This window comes from Carcharodon carcharias, chromosome 22 (genome assembly GCF_017639515.1).
Source record: "Carcharodon carcharias isolate sCarCar2 chromosome 22, sCarCar2.pri, whole genome shotgun sequence".
In the NCBI taxonomy this organism is placed as follows: Eukaryota; Metazoa; Chordata; class Chondrichthyes; order Lamniformes; family Lamnidae; genus Carcharodon; species Carcharodon carcharias.
In genome coordinates, this window is record NC_054488.1 from 12,250,272 (window position 1) to 12,272,675 (window position 22,404).

Sequence of the window (22,404 nt, forward strand, 5' to 3'; positions counted from 1 at the left end):
GATTTACATTGAAAAGGGAGTAATCTAAATAAAGGGGATGAGATTATATGTAAGGGAAGAAGGAATTTTAAGATCTATCACAAGGGTGAAAAACCTCCAGCATCTAAGAAAAACTCATTTTGAATTCAACTGTCCAGGGTGTATGTTTTGCCTTGGTCTGTTTAATTCTATGTGTTTTACTGTTGCCTTAACGGAGGTGTAACTGAGAGTTAGATTAACTAAGGGAGCTGGGGGTTATCACAGTAGTAATTTATAAACCTATGTATGTGCTTAAAATGATTTCTTCTATTAATAAATGCTCAATTTAGTTTTGTAAGAAGCCTATAAGACTCAGTGGTCTTATTACTACTGAATTCACGGCATGCATCTCGAAATATACAAATTGCAAACCAGTTGTAGCAGTTGTTTCAAGATTTCCCTTTGAGATTTGAGTAGCTCAGCATTTACCATCGGCTGTGCCATAACAACTGCTCGGAACTGGCCCACGCTGAGTTCGAAAGGAGTGTGTAAAAAAAACAAATTCTGACATCACAGAAAGGAAACAATTTGATTGGTTGGAGAAGAAGCCATTTGGTGAGTATCTAGTGAGTATCCAGAAAGTGCTTAAGGTTTATTCAATTCCTAAGATTTAAAATAAAGTAGGAATTGCACTTTTGGTAAGGTTTATTAAGTAGGACCAAGTAATGTAATGTTAATAGAAGTAAAACAAAGTAACAAAGTAAATGTAAAAGAAGTAAATTGAAGTCATGGCAGGATAACTTGGGTCATGTGGAATGCATGTCCTGTAATATGTCGGAAATCGTGGACATTCCCGATGTCCTAGACGAAGGCATATGCAGGAAGTGTCACCAGTTGCAGAACCTTGAGCTCCGGGTTTCAGAACTTGAGCTGTGGCTGGAGTCACTGTGGCACATCTGCAAGGCTGGGACTACGTGGATAATACATTCAGAGAGGTGGTCACACTGCAGCTTAGGAGCCTGGAGGTAGAAAGGGAATGGTGACGGCCAGGAAATCCAAGAAAACCAGTCAAGTGCTGCAGGATTCCCCTGGGGTCCCGCTCACAGGTTGGTTTTCTGTTTTGGAAGCTGGTGAGGGCATTGGTTCCTTAAGGAGTGCAGTCAGAGCCAAGTTTGTGGCACCACGAGCGGTCAGCTGTAGCAGAGGGGAGGAAGAAGAAAGGAAGAGCTATAGTGATAGGGGATTCATTAGTTAGGGGAACAGACAGGCGTTTCTATGGCCCTAGACATGACTCCAGGATGGTATGTTCCCACCCTGGTGCCAGGATCAAGGATGACACGGAGCAACTGTTGGACATCATTCTAGAGGAGGGTGATCAGCCAGATGTTGTGGTCCATGCTGGTACCAATGACTTAGGTGGGAAAGGGGATGAGGTCCTGAAAGCAGACTTTAGGGAGCTAGGAAGGAGATTGAAAAGCAGAACCTCTAAAGCAGTAATCTCAGGTTTACTCCCAGTCCCACATGCAAGTGAGTATAGAAATAGGAGAACTGAGTGATTAAACACGTGGCTGGAAAGCTGGTGTAGGAGGGAGGGAATCAGGTTTCGTGGGCATTGGGACTACTTCCCATTGGGAAGGTGGGATCTATACAAGCTGAACAGGCCTGGAATGAATATCCTCGCAGGGTGATTTGCTAGTGCTTGCTGCGGGTGGCGGGGGAGGTGGGGTGATTGGGGGTTAAACTAGATTGATGGGAGGATGAGAACTTGAGATGAAAATCAGAGCAGGAAATGGGAGATGGACAATTATTGAGTGACTCTGAAAGACAGAAGAAGCACAGGTTAAAAAGTATACAGCACCGGAGTTTGGCAGTGTAAAAAGGTGTATGTGTAAATGCAGGGAGTACAGCAAATGAAGCCAATGAGCTGTAGGTACACAGAGATATGGCAACATGGTATTGTTGCTTTAACAGAAACTTGGTGTAAGGACGGTCAAAAATGGCAGCTCAACATCCCTGGATGTAGCGTTTTCAGACAGGATTGGGAGGGGATAAAATAGGTGGGGTGTAGCATTATTGGTTAAAGAATCAATTACAGCTGTGAAGAGGGATGATATACTAAATAAGGCATCAAATGAGGCCATGCGAATTGAGCTCAGAAACAAAATAAGGGCAGCGACACTGCTCAGAGTGCACTATAGACCCCCAAATAGTGGAAGGGAGTTAGAAAGCAAATATGTAGGCAGGTTTCTGAGTGCAAAAACAATAGGGCAGTAACAGTTAGAGACTTCAACTATCCTAATATCAATTGGGATGTGATCAGTGTGAAGGGCAGAGAGGGCACAGAATTCTTGAACTGCATTCAGGAGAACTTTTTAGCCAGCACATAACGAGTTCAACAAGAGGGGGTTTTACCAGTACATTAAGAGCAAGAGAATAACTAAGGAAAGGGTAGGACTCAACAGAGACGTACATGGTAACTTGTGCACTGATGAAGAATGGGGCAGGGTTCTCAATGAGCACTTTGTTTCCATCTTCATTAACAAGAGGGATGATGTAGACATTCTAGTTAATGAGGATTGTGAAACATTAGAAACAATAAGCATAGTGAGAGAGGAAGTACTAGAGCAACTGACATCCTTGAAGTTGGATAAGTCACCAGGGCCGGATGGATTGTTAAAGGAAGCCAGGGAGGAAATAGTGGATGCTCTGAGGCTCAATTTCCAATCATCTCTAGATATCTAGATACAGGTGAGGTACAAGAGGACTGGAGGTCTGCAATTGTTGTACCATTATTTAAAAAGGGTGCAAGGGATAGGCCAGAAAATTATAGACCAGAATCAACTCTGAGACACAGGATAAACTGTCACTTAGAAAGACACAGGTTGATCAGGGACAGTCAGCATGGTTTTGTTAGGGGAAGATCATGTCTTACTAACTTAATAGGATTTTTTGAGGAAGTAACAAGGAGGATTGATGAGGATAATGCAGTGGATGTTGTCTATAAGGATTTTAGTAAGGTATTTGATAAGGTCCCACATGGCAGACTGGTCAGAAAAGTAAGATCCCTGGATACAAGGGAATGTGGCAAATTGGATCCAAAATTGGCTCAATGACAGGAAACAAAGGGTGATGGTCAAAGGATGTTTTTGCAAATGGAAAACGACTTCCAGTGGTGTTCCACAGGGCTCAGTGCTGTTTGTTGTATATATTAATGATTGGACATAAATGTGAGAAATATGTTGAGAAATTTGCAGATGACACAAAAATTGGCTGTGCAGTTGATAGTGAAAAGCATAGCTGTTGCCTCCTGAATGATATCATTGGTTTGGTTGAGTGGGCAGAGAAGTGGAAAATAGAATTCAATCTGGAAAAGTGCGAGGTAATGCATTTGGGAAGGGCAAACAAAGCAAGGGAATACTCAATAAATGGGAAGACATTGAGAGGGATTGAGGAAATGACAAACCTTGAAGTGCATGTCCACAAGTCCCTGAAGGTGGCAGAACAGGTGGCTAAGGTGGTAAAGAAAGCATATGGAATGCGTTCCTTTATTGGGGGACGTATTGAATACAAAAGCAGGGATGTAATGCTGGAACTGTATAAAACACAGCTTGGGCCACAGCTGGACTTTTATGTACAGTTCTGGTCACCAACTTAACAGGAAGGACATAATTGCTCTGGAGAGAGTTCAGAGGAGATTTGCAACAATGCAGCTATGAGAAAAGATTGGATAGGCTGGGGAGGACAGAGGAGGCTGAGGGGTAACCTAGTTGAGGTATACAAAATTATGAGGGGCCTAGAAAAGGTAGACAGGAAAGACTTGTTTCCCCCAGCTAAGGGCCCAATTACCAGGGGCAAAGATTTAAGGTAATTGGTAGAAGGATTAGAGGGGACATGAGGAAAAACTTTTCTACCCAGAGGGTGGTGGGTGTCTGGAATTCACTGCCTAAGTTGGTGGTTGAAGCTGAAAAGGTATCTGGATCTGCACCTGGAGTGCTGTAACCTGCAAGGCTATGGACCAGGCGCTGGAAAGCAGGATTAAAATGAGCAGCTAGTTTCTTTTTCCTCTTTTTCTGGCCCCTTCCTGTGCTGTCACTTTTCTATGGTTCTATAGTTCTAACCACAGTTTGAAACATCTTGGCACAATGGACGTGGGGCACTGCAGGTACATTCTACATCTGATTTTCTTTATACTCAATTTTTCTTTCCTGTCCCTTCCTCGAGATTAAAACGAGAACATGGCTTGATTTATCTAATTTTTTTTTTAAAAGTCCAGAATGCAGCTTTTATTCTAGGATTTAATATCATTATTCGCTCCAAATCACCTATACAGACTAGTGCATTAAGCGGGTCTGCTGGGAGCATAATGAGATCTCCTGCACTGTGTGAAGCATTGAAGCACCAAATAGCTGAAGGGCTATAGGTTTCAGAATGACTCATCAAATTCAAAATAATTTAAAATTAATATTCTAGCGTGTGTGTGTGTGTATGTGTGTGTGTGTGTGTGTGTATGTGTGTGGTTCCAGGCAGCAGACAACAATGGAATGTTTAATCTTACTGAAAAAAAAACAGCGGAAGACACTTTTTTTCCACAACTGCTCTCGGTGTTCTGCAGATAAGAAGGGGAGGAAGTGAATTTTCTCCTATAATGTGCTGTATGAAAACATGTGTTCACACCACTGCCTGGCTCCTTAAAGGCACGTTTTGCTTAAAAAAAACCGGTGCGTGTAATTCGCACATGGGCAGAATTTTACACCGCGCGGTGGGCACGCGCCCAACGCAAACAGATGTGAAATAACACGAGGTTGATGTTGGGCGAGCGTCCTGATGCCATCCTGTGCGCGAGCAATCTTCAGGTCGGCGGGCGCGCACAGCAGTCGGAAGCGCACCCACCGACAATTAAGTGGGCAATTAAGCCCATTAAGGAGGCAATTGATTTCTCTTGGCTGCAGGGCTTTTGTCTGAACAGACGATCCATCTCCTTCTGGCCAGCCTGTGCTATTAAATGCAGATGGCCTTTGTATAGCTCCCTTTGAAGTTGGGCTGTACAGTCCACAGGCGGTCATTAGTGACTCCTCAGAGATAACGAGATGCAAGTTTTCCCAAAACTACCAGGTAGCTTCTTGCTTCTTTTGTTCGGGGATCACAGACAGACATAGGTTCAGACATTTTAAAGGTGTTTGTTCAGTTTTAAAATTTTAGAAATGACAATGAGCATATCTATATATAAATATACAGCGTGAGGTCTTAATTCCTCACAAGAGAGATACATTGTAGTGGAGGGTGTTTAAACATATGATTATCTCCCTTTTCACCAAGCTTCCCAGGCAGCACCTCCCAACCCTCAACCTCTACTATCCAGAAGGACAAAGGCAGCAGATGCAGGGGAACACTGCCACCTGCAAGTCGTGCTCCAAGTTACACACCATCCTGACTTGTAACCATATCATCCCTTCTTCACCTTCGTCCGGTCAAAATCCTGGCACTCGCCCGCTAGCAGCACTGTGGGCGTGCCTTCACCATGGTGAATGCAGTGGTTCAAGAAGGTAGCTCACCACCACCTTCTCAAGGACAATTAAGGATGGCAATAAATGCTGGTCTTGCCAGTGACACCCATATTGCAAGAATGAATAAATAAGAGAAAAAAAAAAAATTCCCCAAGCCAAATTTGACCACTTGCTGATGCCTCTGGTGGGAACTACAGGGCTGAGGTTGGTTGCTCCTGCACACTAGGGAAAAATAAAATAGAAAGAAAGTAACACAGGGCCACTATCACACAGCACCAAAGACCCTGATGAATGGTCACACGAGAAGAGGCTTAGAGCAAGCAGCAGAACCTGCCTGGTTAGGATATGGTACATAGTATGGGGGGAAATCCAGCGAGGGGTAGGGAGAATATAAAATAAATGCAAATGTGTCAAAGAGAGAACAGAGATGAGAGGGGAGAGAGAAGTTATTTTTAAATTGTAATGTCAACTAAAATTCTTTACCCTCCATTTTCCATCAGCTTTATAATCAACAACAGTTTATAAAAATGAATCCATACCAAATTCCATTGCTTCGTCCATGTGCCTGTTATAAATTTGCTTAACATCATCTAGTTCCTTACTGTACATGACAATAAGGCGAGGGTATTTGTCAGACGCATCAGCTGCTATTAGAGGCCTCTCAAGGAGACTGCCAAACATATCCAGCAACTAGAAAGAGAAAAGAAATGTTTCAAAAAACAGATATTAACATTTAAAATCACTGCTGAGCTGAACGAGAAGTCAGGTAAGAAGTGCATGTTTCTCAGGAGTTTCACCAGCAATGTTGTGTTGTTAAAAATTTTGAATTATATCTTTTCTCCCCCATGCAGGCAAGAAATTGTTGCCAATAAGCAGGCCTATAGGTCAATCATGAATACCAGCACAGCCATTTCCGTATGTGTATCGCTCGTATAACATTATCAGTAAAACAATTTGCACTGTTCCGGGCATTAGATAACTGAGCCAAGACAGAGTCAAGATGGTACAGGGCCTCCGAAGAAGGTCTTCAATGTCGGACTCATCCTTCATTCAACTGGGTCTTAAGAATTCTGATCGAGTGACTAAGGTTGTGCTACCAAGCAGTATGTGTTTTATTCTTTCATGGAATGAGGGTATTGCTAGCAAGGCCAGCAATTGTTGCCAATCCCTAATTGCCCTTGAACTGGGTAGCTTATAGGGCCATTGCAGAGGGTAGGTAAAAGCCAACCACATTGCTTTGGGCTTGGAGTGACATGTAGGCCAAATCAAACAAGGATAGCAGATGTGTTTTTACAACAACTGATGATAGTGTTGTGGCATAACTATTGAGACTAGCTTTCAATTCCAGATTTTTATTAATCAATTGGATTTATTAAACAAACTTAAATTCCATCAGCTGCCACAGTAGGATATGAATCTGTGTACCCAGGGTAATGGTTTACTAGCCCAGCAACTTTACCACTACACCACTGTCTTCCCTCACTATCAACAGGGCTTAAATTTGTCTTAGCAACAGCGTGAGTGGTGAGTTGCCAGTCTGTCTCACACCCCGCCCGATTTCCAAAGCTTTGCCAAAGGTCGGTGTGTACCCCAATGTGTGACACCGCATCTAAAACAGACCTTGAAGGCGTGTTCCAAGGCAGGTGTATCTTCGGAAGCCTGACAGAAAACGGTGGCCAGCCGTCGGTCTACGTCCTCGACTTTCTGCTTCCAAACCAAAAAGTCTTTTGCAAATTCCTAATGACAAGGAAACTGATTTTTAGAAACAATCAAATTATCAACAAGTTCCTGCTCAAATATTTTAATTCATTCTTGCTGAACAGTTAAGCTGCCACCAGACTTGGTTCAAGGTCCAGAAGAGACACCTGAAAACAAAAAGTATTCAACAGAAATAAACAGGAGGGTGAAAAAGAGATCTTTGGTTCAAATTAGAAAGATATCTTTCATTCCACAAGCTGCTATCAAAGCGAAAGGATTATACACCTTTGTATGTTTAGGATTTTAACATATCCCACTTAGAAATATTTGAAGCATCAATTTTCTTTAACAAAAATCAATCTAATTTGTTTAAAATGTATTTACAAATGTACTTGTATTTTCCAGATCACCCACTTCTTAGATTCACATATTACGCATTACAATCTTTGAGAATGTTTTCATTGGGAGTAGATCATTAAAAAATATTAACTATAATGAAAATGAATTATTGATGTTTTATAGATCATATCAGGTGGTCTCGCAGCACAGTGGGTAGCATCCCTGCCTCTGAGCCAGAACCTCCGGGTTCCAGCCCCACCCCAGGACTTAATACTAAAGGTGTGTTCATAATGTGGCCAAAACAGGTTTATTGTCAACCTGTAAATCATCCCGATACGCCTATGGTAGGTGGTAGGAGCGAGAGAGGCTCCTGGTCAGCCATACTTGATGCCGAATGCTGCCACTCAATCTATAGTTTCGGCAACAGGCTAATGACCTATTCTAGCTAAAATGAGCCATGGAAACAGGAAACAGGCATGTGCTTTCCTAGACACAGGAAAGCCTAATCTGAATGAATCACCTGTGTGATGGTCAGCTGCTACAATGGGTCAATGCTTTTCATGGCCTGTTCCTTTAAAACTACTGTTCAATTAATCCTTGTGGGAAAATTGTCTAAACAGACAATCTAAGGTTAACTGGAGGCCTAATTTTGAGGAGATTGGCTGTAGATTGGCAGCTGCCTATAAATGTGTTGGTTGAGCTTTGGGTGAAACCAGGCAGCAATGTTAGAAAATTCAAGAGCAAATGATTTGCTTATTTTAAAAAAAGAAACTGACACTATTAAGTGTTGTATCTGATGTATGACTGGCATATTTAATGCAAGACATATATTATGTACATGTAGGTTAATAAACACACTCTAACATCCTTTTGTAGCCCTACTAAATTAACATGTTAGAATCCATCACGACCATCATGTTCCCTTATGTACAATGAAACACAATGAAGTGATACAAACAAACTCCACCATAACCTAGATGTATAATGAACAACCTCCTACCTGGTTAACAGGATCCAAACAGTCATATGTATGTTCTGTAAATGCTTTATAAATCTCCTGGAATTCCTCATAAATTCTCACCACCTGCAGGCTCAAGCCCTTGCCGCGGATCCCTCCAAACTCAATTTTTTCCAGTTTAAATAGATCTTGTGCTGTCACCAAGAAATCCTAATAATAAATAGATAGATAAAAGTAATTTAATGAGCAATCACTCCCTTGTCCTTTACAGTTAATTCTAAACTGAAACATTCCAATTGATTTATAATTATGACCTTGGTAAATGCCTCCAGCGAAACGATATGAAGAGAAGGTATCTATCCTTATAAGAACATGGTTAACATTTTTCCCTTTGGATATACTAAAAGCTTTTGAACTATCATCAAAATTTACGATAATCCTGATTGCATTATTCAGCAGCATTTCCTTTATAACTTTTACTCTTTCTTTCTATTTCTTGCATGTCTGATTTGATGTGTGTTCCTTCTTTGTTCTTGAAAAGGGCCAACAGTTCAAGGTGTAGGGCATGTTGGACTGGAACAGAAGATGTTCAACGATTCGCAGGCCATACATAAATGTGAACACAGGTGAGTGATTCACAGCAGGACAACAGATTAGGGGAATGGGCCCATTAGTTAAAGATATCTCCTCAACTGAACAAATATGGTGTCATGCAATTGGAGTTGGGAAACTGCAAGCATGTTTTTGCCATACTGGGGTTCCTGCTGAAGTCAACAGATCAAGAAAGAGACTGCAGGATAATTGCTGATCACAGCGTAAGGGATTGATCTCAGTCAGATTGGGCAAGCTATTTGACATGCACAGGGCTGGTGGGACTAGACCATAAGACCATAAGACATAGGAGCAGAAATTAGGCCATTTGGCCCATCGAGTCTGCTTCGCCATTTAATCATGGATGATAAGTTTCTCAACCCCATTCTCCCGCCTTTTCCCCGTAACCTTTGATCCCCTTACCAATCAAGAACCTATTTATCTCCGTCTTAAATACACTCTGGCCTCCACAGCCTTCTGTGGCAATGAATTCCATAGATTCACCACTCTCTGGCTAAAGAAGTTTCTCCTCATCCCTGTTCTAAAAGGTCTTCCCTTTACTCTGAGGCTGCGCCCTCGGCTCCTAGTCTCTCCTACTAATGGAAACATCTTCCCCACGTCCACTCTATCCAGGCCTTTCAGTATTCCGTAAGTTTCAATCAGATCCCCCCTCATCCTTCTAAACTCCATCGAGTATAGACCCAGAGTCCTCAAACGTTCCTCATATGTTAAGCCTTTCATTCCTGGGATCATTCTCGTGAACCTTTTCAGGACCCTCTCCAGGGCCAGCTCATCCTTCCTGAGATACAGGGCCCAAAATTGCTCACAATATTCTAAATGTGGTCTAACCAGAGCCTCATAAAGCCCCAGCAGCACATCCCTGCTTTTATATTCTAGTCCTCTCAAAATAAATGCCAACATTGCATTTGCCTTCCTAACTACCGACTCAACCTGCAAGTTAACCTTAAGAGAATCCTGGTCTAGGACTCCCAAGTCCCTTTGCACTCCAGACTTCTGAATTCTCTCCCCATTTAGAAAATAGTCTATGCCTCTATTCTTCCTACCAAAGTGCATGACCTCACACTTCCCCATATTGTATTCCATCTGCCACTTCTTTACCCATTCTCCTAACCTGTCCAAATCCTTCTGCAGCCTCCCCGCCTCCACAATACTACCTGTCCCTCCACCTATCTTTGTATCATCTGCAAACTTAGCCAGGATGCCCTCAGTTCCTTCATCTAGATCATGACAGCCATATGAAGGCAGCCAGTTCAGAAGTATTTCTCTTTACAAAGAGACATTGCCTTCTGGAACAAACTGCCAATGTATGTGATGGGGTTTTAATCCTTTAAAAAGAACTTAACAATTTTCGGAGTGAAGAGGGCATTTCCAGTTATAAAGGGGAAGTTAGTAGTTATTTGCAAAAGTAGAGTTTTAATTGATTGCCTTTGGAAGTTTATAGAATCACAGAGTGATACACCACAGAAGGTGCTGCCTCTTTGAATCCCATTCTCCTGCTCTTCCCCCAGAGTCCTGCAAATATCTTTCCTTCAAGTATTTCTCCAAGAGCAAACCTTTCCCCCTATCGGGGGGGTGGGGGGGAGCAGGAGCGGGCGCGAGCGGGTGGGCTCCCGATCGGTGGTCCCGCTCAGGGGCGCACCACCATTTTACGTGGGTGTGCCAATTAAGGCCGACCCAGCGTGACGTCCACCAGGAAGCGCTAGGCGCTCCCTGTCCGGGTGGGGTGGGTGGGTTCCCTCACCCAGGAGTGCGCTCTTTCGCAGATCTCCCTGAGTCTAAGTGCTGCCTCAGGGAGATCGGCTCCGTTTTGAAACTTTTAATAAAGGACTTTATTAATTTTCCCTGCCGTGTCCCCTCATGTGACACTGTCATGGGACATGTCCATAACTTTTATTGCAACCTTTCATTAAACTTTAAAAACCCTCATGAAGCCTTATCCCGCCAGTGGATGAGGTTTCATGTTTTTTCACAAGCCCGCCAGGATTCCTGGCCAGACCACCAACCTTAAGGTTGGACGGGCAGGTCCATTAATGAGCTGAATTGGCTTCTTAATGGCCTCAATAGGCTGTTGACAGGTTGGTGGGCGCCGACCTGAAAATGTAATTGACGCGGGTGACATCGGGAGTTCCACCCGACATCACCCTGCGTCATTTTACATGTCAGCGTGCAGGTCCTGCCCCCCACACACCAATGGAAAAATTCTGCCCCAATTCTCTTTTACATATCACTATTGAATCTGCTTCCCCCATCTTGTCATGGAATGTGCTCCAGATCACAATAACTCACTACATAAACAAATGTTTCCTTATGTCGCTCTGGTGCTTTTGCCAGTCACATTGTCCTCTGGTTGACCCTCCTCTCAATGGAAACAATTTCTCCTTATTTACTGTATCAAAACCCGTCATGACGTTGAACAACTCTATCAAATCTCCTCTTAACCTTCTCTACTCCAAAGGAAAACAACCCCAACTTCTCCATGTCCACATAACTGAAGCCCGTCAACCATCGCACCATTGTATAATTCTTTTGCACCCTCTCCAAGGCCTTGACATCCTTCCTAAAGGTGGTCCCAAAATGGAATATAAAACTCCAGCTGAGGCATACCCAGTGATTGTGATTGTGGACCCAGTGTTTTACAAAAGTTTAGCCGTAGTTTCCTTTCTTCATCAACAAAGCCAAGGATCACTTTTTTAAAAAAAAACAGCTTTCCCAAGTTGTTCTGCATCCTTCAAAAATCTGTGTACAAACACTCCCAGGTATTTCTCTTACTGCAACCCTTTTTTTAACCACAGTCTGTATTACCTCTCCTTATTCTTCCTACCAATATGTCATGCCTCTCTGGGTTCCATTTCATCTGTCACCAGTCTGCCCAGTTTACCTGTTTACCTATGTCCTCCTGAAGTCTGGTACTCTCTCCTTCATTACTTACCATATTTCCAAGTTTCAGGTCGTCTGCAAAACTTTGAAATTATCCCCTGCACACCCAAGTCCAGGTCATTAACACATAGTGAAAAAGCAGTGGGCTTAATACTGGTCCCTGTGGAGCACCATAGAATACCTCCCTCCAGTCTGAAAAAAAAAACCTCTTCACCATTGTCTTGTTTCTTGTTTTTTGTAAATGATGCACACTAGACCGTCGACATTGTAGCTAAGCTAACTTTATCAAAAACACATTTTCCTAACATAAACCGATACCTGCAGTGTCTGAACTCTATCACGACAGGCTCCAACATGTGCTATCTGACCTTTAACCGCCCCGCCCAGATCAGGTGACCCCCATATATAGTACAGAGTACCGTAGAGTGTCTAACACTGGAGTCCACAACCACAAATCAGCGATTATCATGACAACCATTACTCTTTTTTATACATTCATGAGAGGTGAGCACCACTGCCAAGGCCAACATTTACTGGCAATCCCCATGCCCTTTTGAAGGTGGTGGCAAGCCTCCTTCTTGCAGGTAATTGAATCGCTTCATCAGCCAATTCAGAGGCAGCTGAGAATCAACTGCATTTCTCTGGGTCTAGAGTTGTCTACAGGCCAGCTTAGGAAATGACAGTAGATTCCTTTCCTGAAAGAATATTAGTGATACAGGTGGATTTTTACAATAATCTGGTCATTTCATGGCCACCATTACTGAGACAAGCTTTTTATTCCAGATTTGTATTTAGTTAATTGAAAGTAAATTCCCCAACTGCCAGGGTGGGTGGCACTCATGTCTCTGGATCTTTAATCCAATCCCCTTGGTTACTTGTACAATAACCTCCACATTACCACATTAACTTTGTATCCACTGCCACTCTAATCGTATAGGTTTTAATTTTGCTAACATACATAGTGTGTGATACTTTTTTTAAAAAAACCTTCATGGGATGAGGACATTGTTGCCCATCCCTAACTGCACTTGAACTGAGTGTTTTTCTAGGTCGTTTCAGAGGATAGTTAAGAGGAAACCACATTGTTGTGGATCTGGAGTCACATGTAAGCCAGGTAAGGATGGCAGGTTTGCTTCCCTAAAGGACTAGATGGATTTTAACAACACTTGACAATAGCTTCATGTTTTCCATTACTGAGACTGGCTTTTAATTCCAGATTTGTTCATTGAATTTAAATTCCACCATCTGCCGTGTTGGGATTTGAACCCATGCCCCCAGAGCATTACCCTGAACCTCTAGATTACTAGGCTCCCAGCTTTGTGGAACATCTTAATTGATGAGGACTTTCCTCGAGTTTTACATCAATTGATTGCAGTTTTGTTTTGCTGTTGTCTTTTTTCCTGCCCTAAGGGATTGTGTGGTTAGGGGATGGGTCAATAGTGTGCATTGTTGTCCATTGCCTGGTTGGGATGGGACTTAATGGGCCTGGTGGGCTTCTCTCACTCTTTTTACACTGAAGTATAAGTTAAAACAATTCAAAACAAATAGGCAATAATAAGTCTGAGTCATAGAAGCCTTTGGATTGGAGAAGGAAGGGAAAGCTCACAGCTGTTCAACATTTTTGAGAGTGAGGGAAGCAGTGTACATGGGATTTAGGAGGAACCATACAAAGAAGTGACACAAACGAAATGAAGTAGAGCAGGTATAAGAACAAAAATATGTTTCCTTCAAAGTTTGAGAGGACAGAAAAACTGGCAAGGTATTTGTTTTGACTTCCCAAACAGACTCAGCGAAGAAGTCACTCAGTTCCATCAGATTGACCTAGTGTGCTGCATAGTGCGGATAAAGTAACAAAACACAGACCTAAGTCCATAAAATAAAAGATGACTCTATGGAGCTAAGCACTGATCTGCAAAGAAATAAATTCTAGACTCATATCAAATAAAGAAATGGAGAAGGCCCTCTAATACACAGCATCATTCAGAGGTGTGCAACAAAAGCTCTTGCCACATGAAAGATTGAGCCCCAACGGTTTATTTCCACTCAATCTTGACACATACCAAGTCAAAAACTGTGTTTCACTCACCGTCATCAACATTCCTCCTGTTTTTGAGAACAATGGTGAGAATGTTTGCAATATTTAACACTCTAAATAATGAAGATAGGCTCACAACTCAGAACTTATTTTCCTTGGAGAAAAAAAGATTGAAAGAGTACATGGTTTAACTCTTAAACAGAAAAACTGAGAAGAATGGATAATATAGATTGGCTTGGACTGCAAGTGTTGAACCAGAGAACATGAATAAAAACGTTAGTTAGTTTCATACCCTTGCGCCCTCATCTCAATGAATTTCAGGCTCGGCATGATGCTGAACTCTTCTTCCGCCACCTTCGTCTCCGTGCTCAATTCTTTGGGCAGGAGTCCTCTCCCCGTTCAACGGACCTTTTACCCACCTCCAATATTCTCCCTTCACCTGGACCCCTCCCTCTGGATTCTTACCTTCTCTTGATCTTTTCATTGAGAACTGTCAGCATGACATCAGTCATCTCAATTTCTCTGCTCCTCTCACACACTCTAACCTGTCTCTCTCTGAACTTGCTGCACTCTGTTCTCTCAGGTCCAACCCTGACATTGTCATCAAACCTTCTGACAAGGGTGGTGCTGTTGTTGTCTGGTGCACTGACCTCTACCTCGCAGAGGCTGAGCGTCAAATCGCAGACACTTCCTCCTACCTCCCCCTGGACCATTACCCCACCACTGAAATTCAAGCCATTGTTTTCAGGAGTGTTACTGACCTCATCTCCTCTGGAGATCTTCCTTCCACAGCTTCCAACCTCATAGTCTCCCAACCTCGGACGGCCCGCTTCTACCTCCTACCCAAAATCCACAAACAGGACTGTCCCGGCTGACCGATCGTGTAAGTCTGTTCCTGCCCCACGGAACTCATTACTTGCTATCTTGACTCCATTCTCTCTCCCCTTGTCCAATCCCTTCCCACCTACATCTGCAATTCCTCTGACACCCTACATCATATCAACAATTTCCAGTTCCCTGGCCCCATCCGCCTCCTCTTCACCATGGACATCCAATCCCTCTACACCTCCATCCCCCATTGGGATGGTCTGATGGCTCTCAGCTTCTTCCTCAAACAGAGGTCCGGACAATCCCCATCCACCACTACTCTCCTCCGTCTGGCTGAACTTGTTCTCTCACTGAACAATTTCTCCTTAAACTCCTCTCACTTCCTCCAAATAAAAGGTGTGGCTATGGGTACCCTCATGGGCCCCAGTTATGCCTGTCTCTTTATGGGGTATGAGGAACATTCCTTGTTCTAGTCCTACTCCAGTCCTCTCCCACAAATTTTTCTCCGGTACATCGATGACTGCTTCGGTGCTGCTTCATGCTCTCGTCTGGACCTGGAAAAATTTATTAATTTTGCTTCCAATTTCCACCCCTCCATCATTTTCACATGGTCCATCTCTGACACTTCCTTTCCCTTCCTTGACCTCTTTGTCTCAATTTCTTGTGATAGACTGTTCACCAATATTCTTTGCAAGCCTACCAACTCCCACAGTTACCTCGATTACAGCTCCTCACACCCCGCTTCCTGTAAGGACTCCATCCCATTCATTCAATTCCTTCAGTTCCGTCGCATCTGTTCTGATGATGCCACTTTCAAAAACAGTCCCTCTGACATGTCTTCCTTCTTCCCTAACCGAGGTTTTCCACCCACGGTGGTTGACAGGGCCCTCAACCATGTCCGGCCCATCTCCCGCGCATCTATCGTCACACCTTCCTCTCCTTCCCAGAACCATGATAGGGTCTCCCTTGTCCTCACTTATCACCCAACCAGCCTCCGTATTCAAAGGATCATCCTCCGCCATTTCCGCCAACTCCAGCATGATGCCACCACCAAACACATCTTCTCTTCACACCCCCTGGCGGCATTCCATAGGGATCATTCCCTTCGGGACACGCTGGTCCACTCCTCCATCACCCCCTACACCTCAACCCCCTCCCACAGCACCTCCCTATGCAACCGCAGAAGGTGCAACACTTGCCCCTTCAATTCCCCTCTCCTCACCATCCAAGGGCCCAAACACTCCTTTCAAGTGAAGCAGCATTTCATTTGCACTTCCCTCAATTTAGTCTATTGCATTCGCTACTCCCAATGCGGTTTCCTCTACAATAGGAAGACCAAACGCAGACTGCCTGACCGCTTTGCAGAACACCTTCAATCTGTCCGCAAGCATGACCCAGACCTCCCTGTCGCTTTCCATTTCAACACATCACCCTGATGTCATGCCCACATGTCCGTCCTTGGCCTGCTGCAATGTTCCAGTGAAGCTCAACGCAAACTGGAGGAACAGCACCTCATCTTCCAACTAGGCACTTTACAGCCTTCCGGACTGAATATTGAGTTCAATAATTTTAGATCATGAACTCTCGCCTCCCTCCCCACCCCCTTTCCGATTCCCCTTTTTTTCCAATAATTTAAATAGATTTTTCTTTTCCCACCTATTTCCATTATTTTTAAATGTATTTCCATCCATTGTTTTATCTCTACCTTTTGACCTATTTCGATCCCTTCCCCCCACCCCACCCCCACTAGGGCTATCTGTACCTTGCTCATCCTGCTTTCTACCCTTAATGTCACCTACAGCACATTCCTTAGATAATATCACCACCTTCAACACCTCTTTGTCCTTTTGTCTATGACATCTTTTGGTTATCTCCACCTATCATTGGCCCTCTATCCAGCTCTACTTGTCCCACCCCCCCCCCTTAAACCAGCTTATATTTCACCCCTTTTCTATTTTCTTCAGTTCTGTTGAAGAGTCATACGGACTCGAAATGTTAACCATGTTCCTCTCCGCAAATGCTGTCAGACCTGCTGAGTTTTTCCAGGTATTTTTATTTTTGTTATGAATAAAAATGAATAAGCTTCAAGCATGACCCAAGATTCTGAATTTCCCTCTTCTACCAGAATATTAAAAGCAGTAAATGTTTTGATTGAATTCTTCAGAAAAGACATGGATAATAATTGCATATTAGGGGATGTACACTCTCAGTGAATTGATCCCTAACTTGAAATGTGTCTAAAGGAATTAAGAATACCATGGCTTTGACGTTCAACAATGGCAGTAAACAGAAACTGATTTACACCAGTAAGGGGCGTTATCCCTATTAACACTGATTATGGAATGTCTCAGGAGTACAAATCTTCCTATTAGAAATGTGGCTGGAACTTTCAGGGATAAATGTAGGAAGAGATGACCAAACACTCAACAGGAAACAATGGCTCCTATGCCGTTGGAAGCATTGGAATATCTGTGAGTTACAATTCATTGGATTGGAATAATAGATGTTCTAAAATTACATTGATATTCTGGCGTTTTATCCAATTACTTTCAATGGGCATGGAGAAATATTACAGGATTTTCAGAATTTAAAATAATTGTCAAGGCATGTGGTTCTGTAGACTGATGTTCCATTCCAATGTTTTCCTGTATCTCCCTAATTGCTGGCTTCCAAATTTTTCATGTTCTGCAGTAAACACCTCTCTGCATCATTGTCCCTGTTTGCCTTTTATTTCTTTGTATTATGATAATTCTGAGAGGCATGTTTGGAGTTTTAGGTCGGGATTTTCCAGTCCCGCCACCAGAGGGCATCGTCGCGGGCGGAAGCGGAAAATTTGCCCTTTTAGCTGTGCTAAAAAAAATGCCTCGGTGAATGTAATAAGGTGAAGGAGGAAAGAAGTGATAGTAGTTTTGGATTCTGTCTCAGAACCATTTATTAGAGTCAGATTCAGATTATCAATCTACCTGGAGCAGCAAATTTAAACAGTGGGGTCTAAAATGGACAACCTGAAACTTCACATGTACCTAGGCATCAGTTCCACTTTGACAAAGGCGGCTTCCGAAATGAAAAATATATTTGCAAGATTCATTTTCATACTGGGTTTAAATGCATATCATTGCCAATAGCAGTAAAGCCCTACCTCAATCTGCTCAAGTCTGTTGAGGTAGCCATTCATTCGGGCAAAGATCAGGAGAGAATTAAAGTCCCACTCTTTCACGCTTTCACCTTCCTTGGAGTACCTCTGCAGATTTCCTCTTTTTTCCTCAAAAACTTGCTTGAAAAGGCACAGGGTGTCAACAGAGTCCCGTAACTTGCTCAAGCTTTCCTCTACTTCACCTTTCAGGATGTCTTCTGGGTTGAGATAAGCACGAGACTGCAACATGCAAAAATGGGACAAATACGATGATGAGGCAGGAGGAGCTCTCGAGAATGATGCAGACAATTATAGAATTCAACGTGATTTTGACTCATGGGCTGAATGGGCGGAGGCTGTGGGGATGTGGTGCATTGCGGCACTAATGCTCAACTTCATGGCATGAAAACCGGTGGTTCAGTCCGCACATGGCTCAGTTGCCAACCCCAGCAGTGTTCACTGAAGGCTGTGCAGCCACGTGTACCAAAGAGAAGGAAACAACCAGAGGGAAGTATAAGACTCAGATGATACCAAGCTACTGCAAGGGCACTGACAAGATACTGTACAAAACTGTGGGCACACAGCCAAGCATGAATACCATGCTGAGCTAAACAACAAGCTGGTAACTTGGCAATGTTGCGTAAATATTAAATTACTCACAATACATTATTAATAGTCTCATTTAAGCATTCTTGCTTTTCACCAGAAAGAAAGACGTATTTAACTAACACCTTTCATGACCTCAGGACATCCCAAAGCACTTTACAGCTAGTAATGTAATTTTGGAGGTGCATAGTCACTGTTGTAATGCAGGAAACTCAGCAGCCAATGTGCACACAGCAAATTCTCACAACAGCAACGTTATAATGGCCAAGTACTCTCACCAGAATATTCCGCTCCCATTTGCAGCGGAAATCATAGCGGGCGGAAGCAGAAAATATCAGGAGATCGCGAAAATCGGTTTCACGTCGTCATAAAACAGGTTTACGATGGTCCGCTCCACCCGTCAATGGTGGACCAGGTTTTGCCCTGCTGCCAAGGTCAGGAAGCTAATTTCAATACATTAGGATCTCATTATAAGTCCTGCTCACCAGATTCAGCTCCACACAACCCCCCCCCCAACCCCCCGCAACCCCCCCTCCCCCACTCCCCACCACAATGGATCATCCGGACAAGTCAGCGTCTTTCGCAGCTCTACATAAGCGACATGCGCCTGGCAACCTGCACTTCGCTCGGGATTTTGAGGTTTGTTTGCCTACCTTGCTTCAGATGATTCGTGGTCATCAGCGCCAGGCTTCGCAGGTAGCACCATGTCGCTTTTAGGGGGGGCTCGTGGGCAAGTCTCTACTTACCAGACCAACGGTAAGGCGGAGGTGGCTTTTCAACGGCAGCAGGGCGAGGGCTGGCTTTGGGGAAGGCAGAGAAGCGGCCTTAGGCAAGAGAAGAGGCTGCAGGGCTAGGGCTGTACTGGGGAAGAGGGGTATCCCAGGGTGTGTCTGTGCAAGTGGCCTCAAGATGGTAAGGCCAGATGGAGATGTGAGGGTGTGTGTGTTTGAGAGAGTGAGGGGTGATGTCCCTTGAGCTGGCAGCGAGGGAGGTGCCAGTGGATGTGTGATGGGCTTGTGAGTGCGTGAGTTTAGAGGGATGAGATGGTTGAATTACCCTGGCAGCACGGATGAGATCATGCATTCTCTTTCTGCACTGGAGGGCCAACCTATTCTGTGCAGCTTTGCCACCGCCTCCCAAGCCGGAGCGATGAGATTGCTGGACCTCCTGCAACCAGAGCAGGGATAGAGGACATCACGACAGGCCTCCAGAAAGGCATTCCAGTGATGGGTCGTTGAACTCTTCTTAGATTTCGGGGCCCATGTCTTCACTGGAGCAGTCCTGGGCTGCAAGCATTGAGAACTGAGCGCGCGGCTGCAGTTTAGATATGGTGCCCGGATTGAGGAAACGGTAAGATAACGGCACAGCGGGAAATTCAGAGGCCGCCCAGCAGCAATATGGCATGTTTCCTATGGTTGCATAATTAATGAGGCAGGAAGCAAACAATACAGTGCAAAAACCCTACTCGCAGCTGGTGGGAAAAACATCATTTTTCACACTCGCCGCCGCCCTTAGTACAATTCAGGGAAAATTCTGGCCTCTGCTTTTCTGTTGATTGAGCCTCAGCTTTCAGATGGAGGACAACTGCAATGTGCATTTAGCCCATTAGGTAATATACTGGAGGGCTGCCAACATTAGTCCCCCCACCCCGTTATAAGTTACACCTTTTAGGGAAGGAGGGGAGGGAACCGGAAGAAAAACCCTAACGAATAGGGAAGTGTGCTGCCACCGATACAATTTCTCAGGGCCATAATAACTAAGCCCACATGGATCAAAGAGGATAAGGTCAGGAGTCATTGAAAACGGAAGGGTTACAGGGTAAAGAGTTTTCACTCGTACTTCACACAACAGTTTCAAACACTGTACCTGCTGAATGAGGAGGTTGCAGCTCTCCTGCAGAAGGACTATGATACGTGCCGGAGTGTTGTAGTACTTGGATCTAGTCCAGATCAGGCACACCAAGTGCATGAGGCAGCTAATCAGGGGTTTCACCTCATTAAACTCCACATTCTCAATGTCCTCGAAATAGCGCTGGAGTGGCTTCAAGTGCAGATTGATATCCCTCGCCTCAGTCAGAGCTGGCAATAGATAATAAAATAACCCAAATTAGACAAATAAAACCTCTTCAAGCATACACGGCTTTATTACAGGTGACAGTTTAGCAGTTTTATGCTGGGGTTTTCCAGTTTACCAACCTTCAAGTATTTAGCAATTTAACATGGGATATGACAACCTGCCATCCTTCCACCCAGGGTAGAGGCCTCCTACAGGGGGAAAAGGTAGGGCAGTGAAATTTAACTGGGTTTCAGGGCATGGGGGGCGTTCATGGACACAGCAGGACGTCTCCGTGTCCAGAGACCAGTTCAACCAGCATCGCTCCAGATGCTTGCTGGTGGTAATATCGGTATTTCTTTACCTTTGTCTTGCTGCAGACCAAGTGCAAGATAGGAGAAGGCTTCAAGGCAGGGCTATCTCGGCATTCACAGCAATTGTGATATCGCTTCATTAGAACAACAGGGCTTCGAACCTTAATGGAAAGGTTTTGCTACTACTGCAGTGCTGCGTCAACTGAGAAAACATTTGCAAATCCCAGAGTTGTGAGTTATGTACAGAGGAATAAAGGAGGAAAGCAAATAGATGAACAAATTGATGGATCATGCGATGGTCACAGCTTGTTACTTATAGCCAGGTTAATATTTTTGTTCCGGAACACATTCTACCCATATATAACCCATACGCATATGTTAAATATGTGCACCATTCATAAAATAGCTGTGAAACAAAAAGAAAATACTGCAGATGGTGTAAATCTGAAATAAAATCGGAGGACACTGGACACACTCAGCAGGTCAAGGTTGCATCTATGCAGAGATAAACAGAGTTAATGGGCAGGACATTGCCCTTTGGATTAGGGCCCTGGAGTAGTCTGCCGACCAGCTAAATGAGAGAGAGGGCGCCCCCATTTTGAGCCGCCCTCTCTTCAACTTTTTAAATGTTAAAATTTAAACGTGCCTTCAGCAGGTGGGCCAACATTTTGGATGGGGATCCACTCCACAGGCTGGCCCGTGACTGGGCAAACAGGGAGGGCCTCGAAGCCTCCCCGGTCTGCTAACAGCCAAGCGGTCACCTCCAGGAAGCCCCTAGTCCCTGGCGTCTCAGTGGGGAGGGGGCAGGGTGGCCTCGAGGCCAACCTCAAAACGTCCATGGGGTGGAATGGTGCCGGCAAACCGTCACACGAGCCAATGGTACGAAGCCTTCACACTCGCCCCCTTTTGGGGTCTAAAGATCCTGTCCAATGTTTCAGGTTGACGGCAGAACTGATGAAAGATCATTAACCTGAAACGTTAACGCTGCTTCTCTCTCCACAGATGTAGCCTGACCTGCTGAGTGTTTCCAGCATTTTGTTTCTACCTCAGGGCTACAGTTTTGTAAATCAATATCTACCCGGCATACAATTCATATCTCATCTTTGTGTACATCGCAACTAAAGTGACTGAGAAAAGTGAAATTGCGAGTCAATATAATAATGTATACACAATATTGAAAATAAAAGATTCATTTGCAGTGTAGCAACACAACCTGGGAGTTCGGAGGAACTTTCTTTAATTATCTACTGTGCCTGAGGCCTAACCTGCAACAACATCACTGAATATGGTTTTGAACACTGGGAAGTAGCTGCTCTCCATCCTCTCCAGCAGCTCCACCATCAATTGCACCTTTCTCGACCTGAGTTGATCACAAATGCATTCCAGGTTGGTGCACCTGAGGCAAGAAGAAATCATCAAGCAAAAAAAAAAAATCATTAGTAAATGCATTAGCAAAACATTACGTTGACAATACAGCTCTGGCAATACTA

At 44.0% G+C, this 22,404-nt stretch overlaps 1 protein-coding gene across 2 annotated transcripts in view; it reads right to left on the minus strand.

Annotated features, from left to right (window-relative positions):
* The window catches only part of LOC121293614 (dynein heavy chain 9, axonemal-like), a 530,687-nt gene that overhangs the window by 487,385 nt on the left and 20,898 nt on the right, over window positions 1–22,404 (minus strand). For both annotated transcript variants that reach the window (XM_041216734.1, XM_041216733.1), the window contains exons 4-9: window positions 22,180–22,310; window positions 20,415–20,626; window positions 17,949–18,182; window positions 8,500–8,667; window positions 7,083–7,199; window positions 6,002–6,152 (exon numbers count right to left, since the gene is read on the minus strand). In XM_041216734.1, coding sequence (XP_041072668.1) covers window positions 6,002–6,152; window positions 7,083–7,199; window positions 8,500–8,667; window positions 17,949–18,182; window positions 20,415–20,626; window positions 22,180–22,310 — 1,013 coding nt within the window. The remainder of the gene's footprint in view (window positions 1–6,001; window positions 6,153–7,082; window positions 7,200–8,499; window positions 8,668–17,948; window positions 18,183–20,414; window positions 20,627–22,179; window positions 22,311–22,404) is intronic.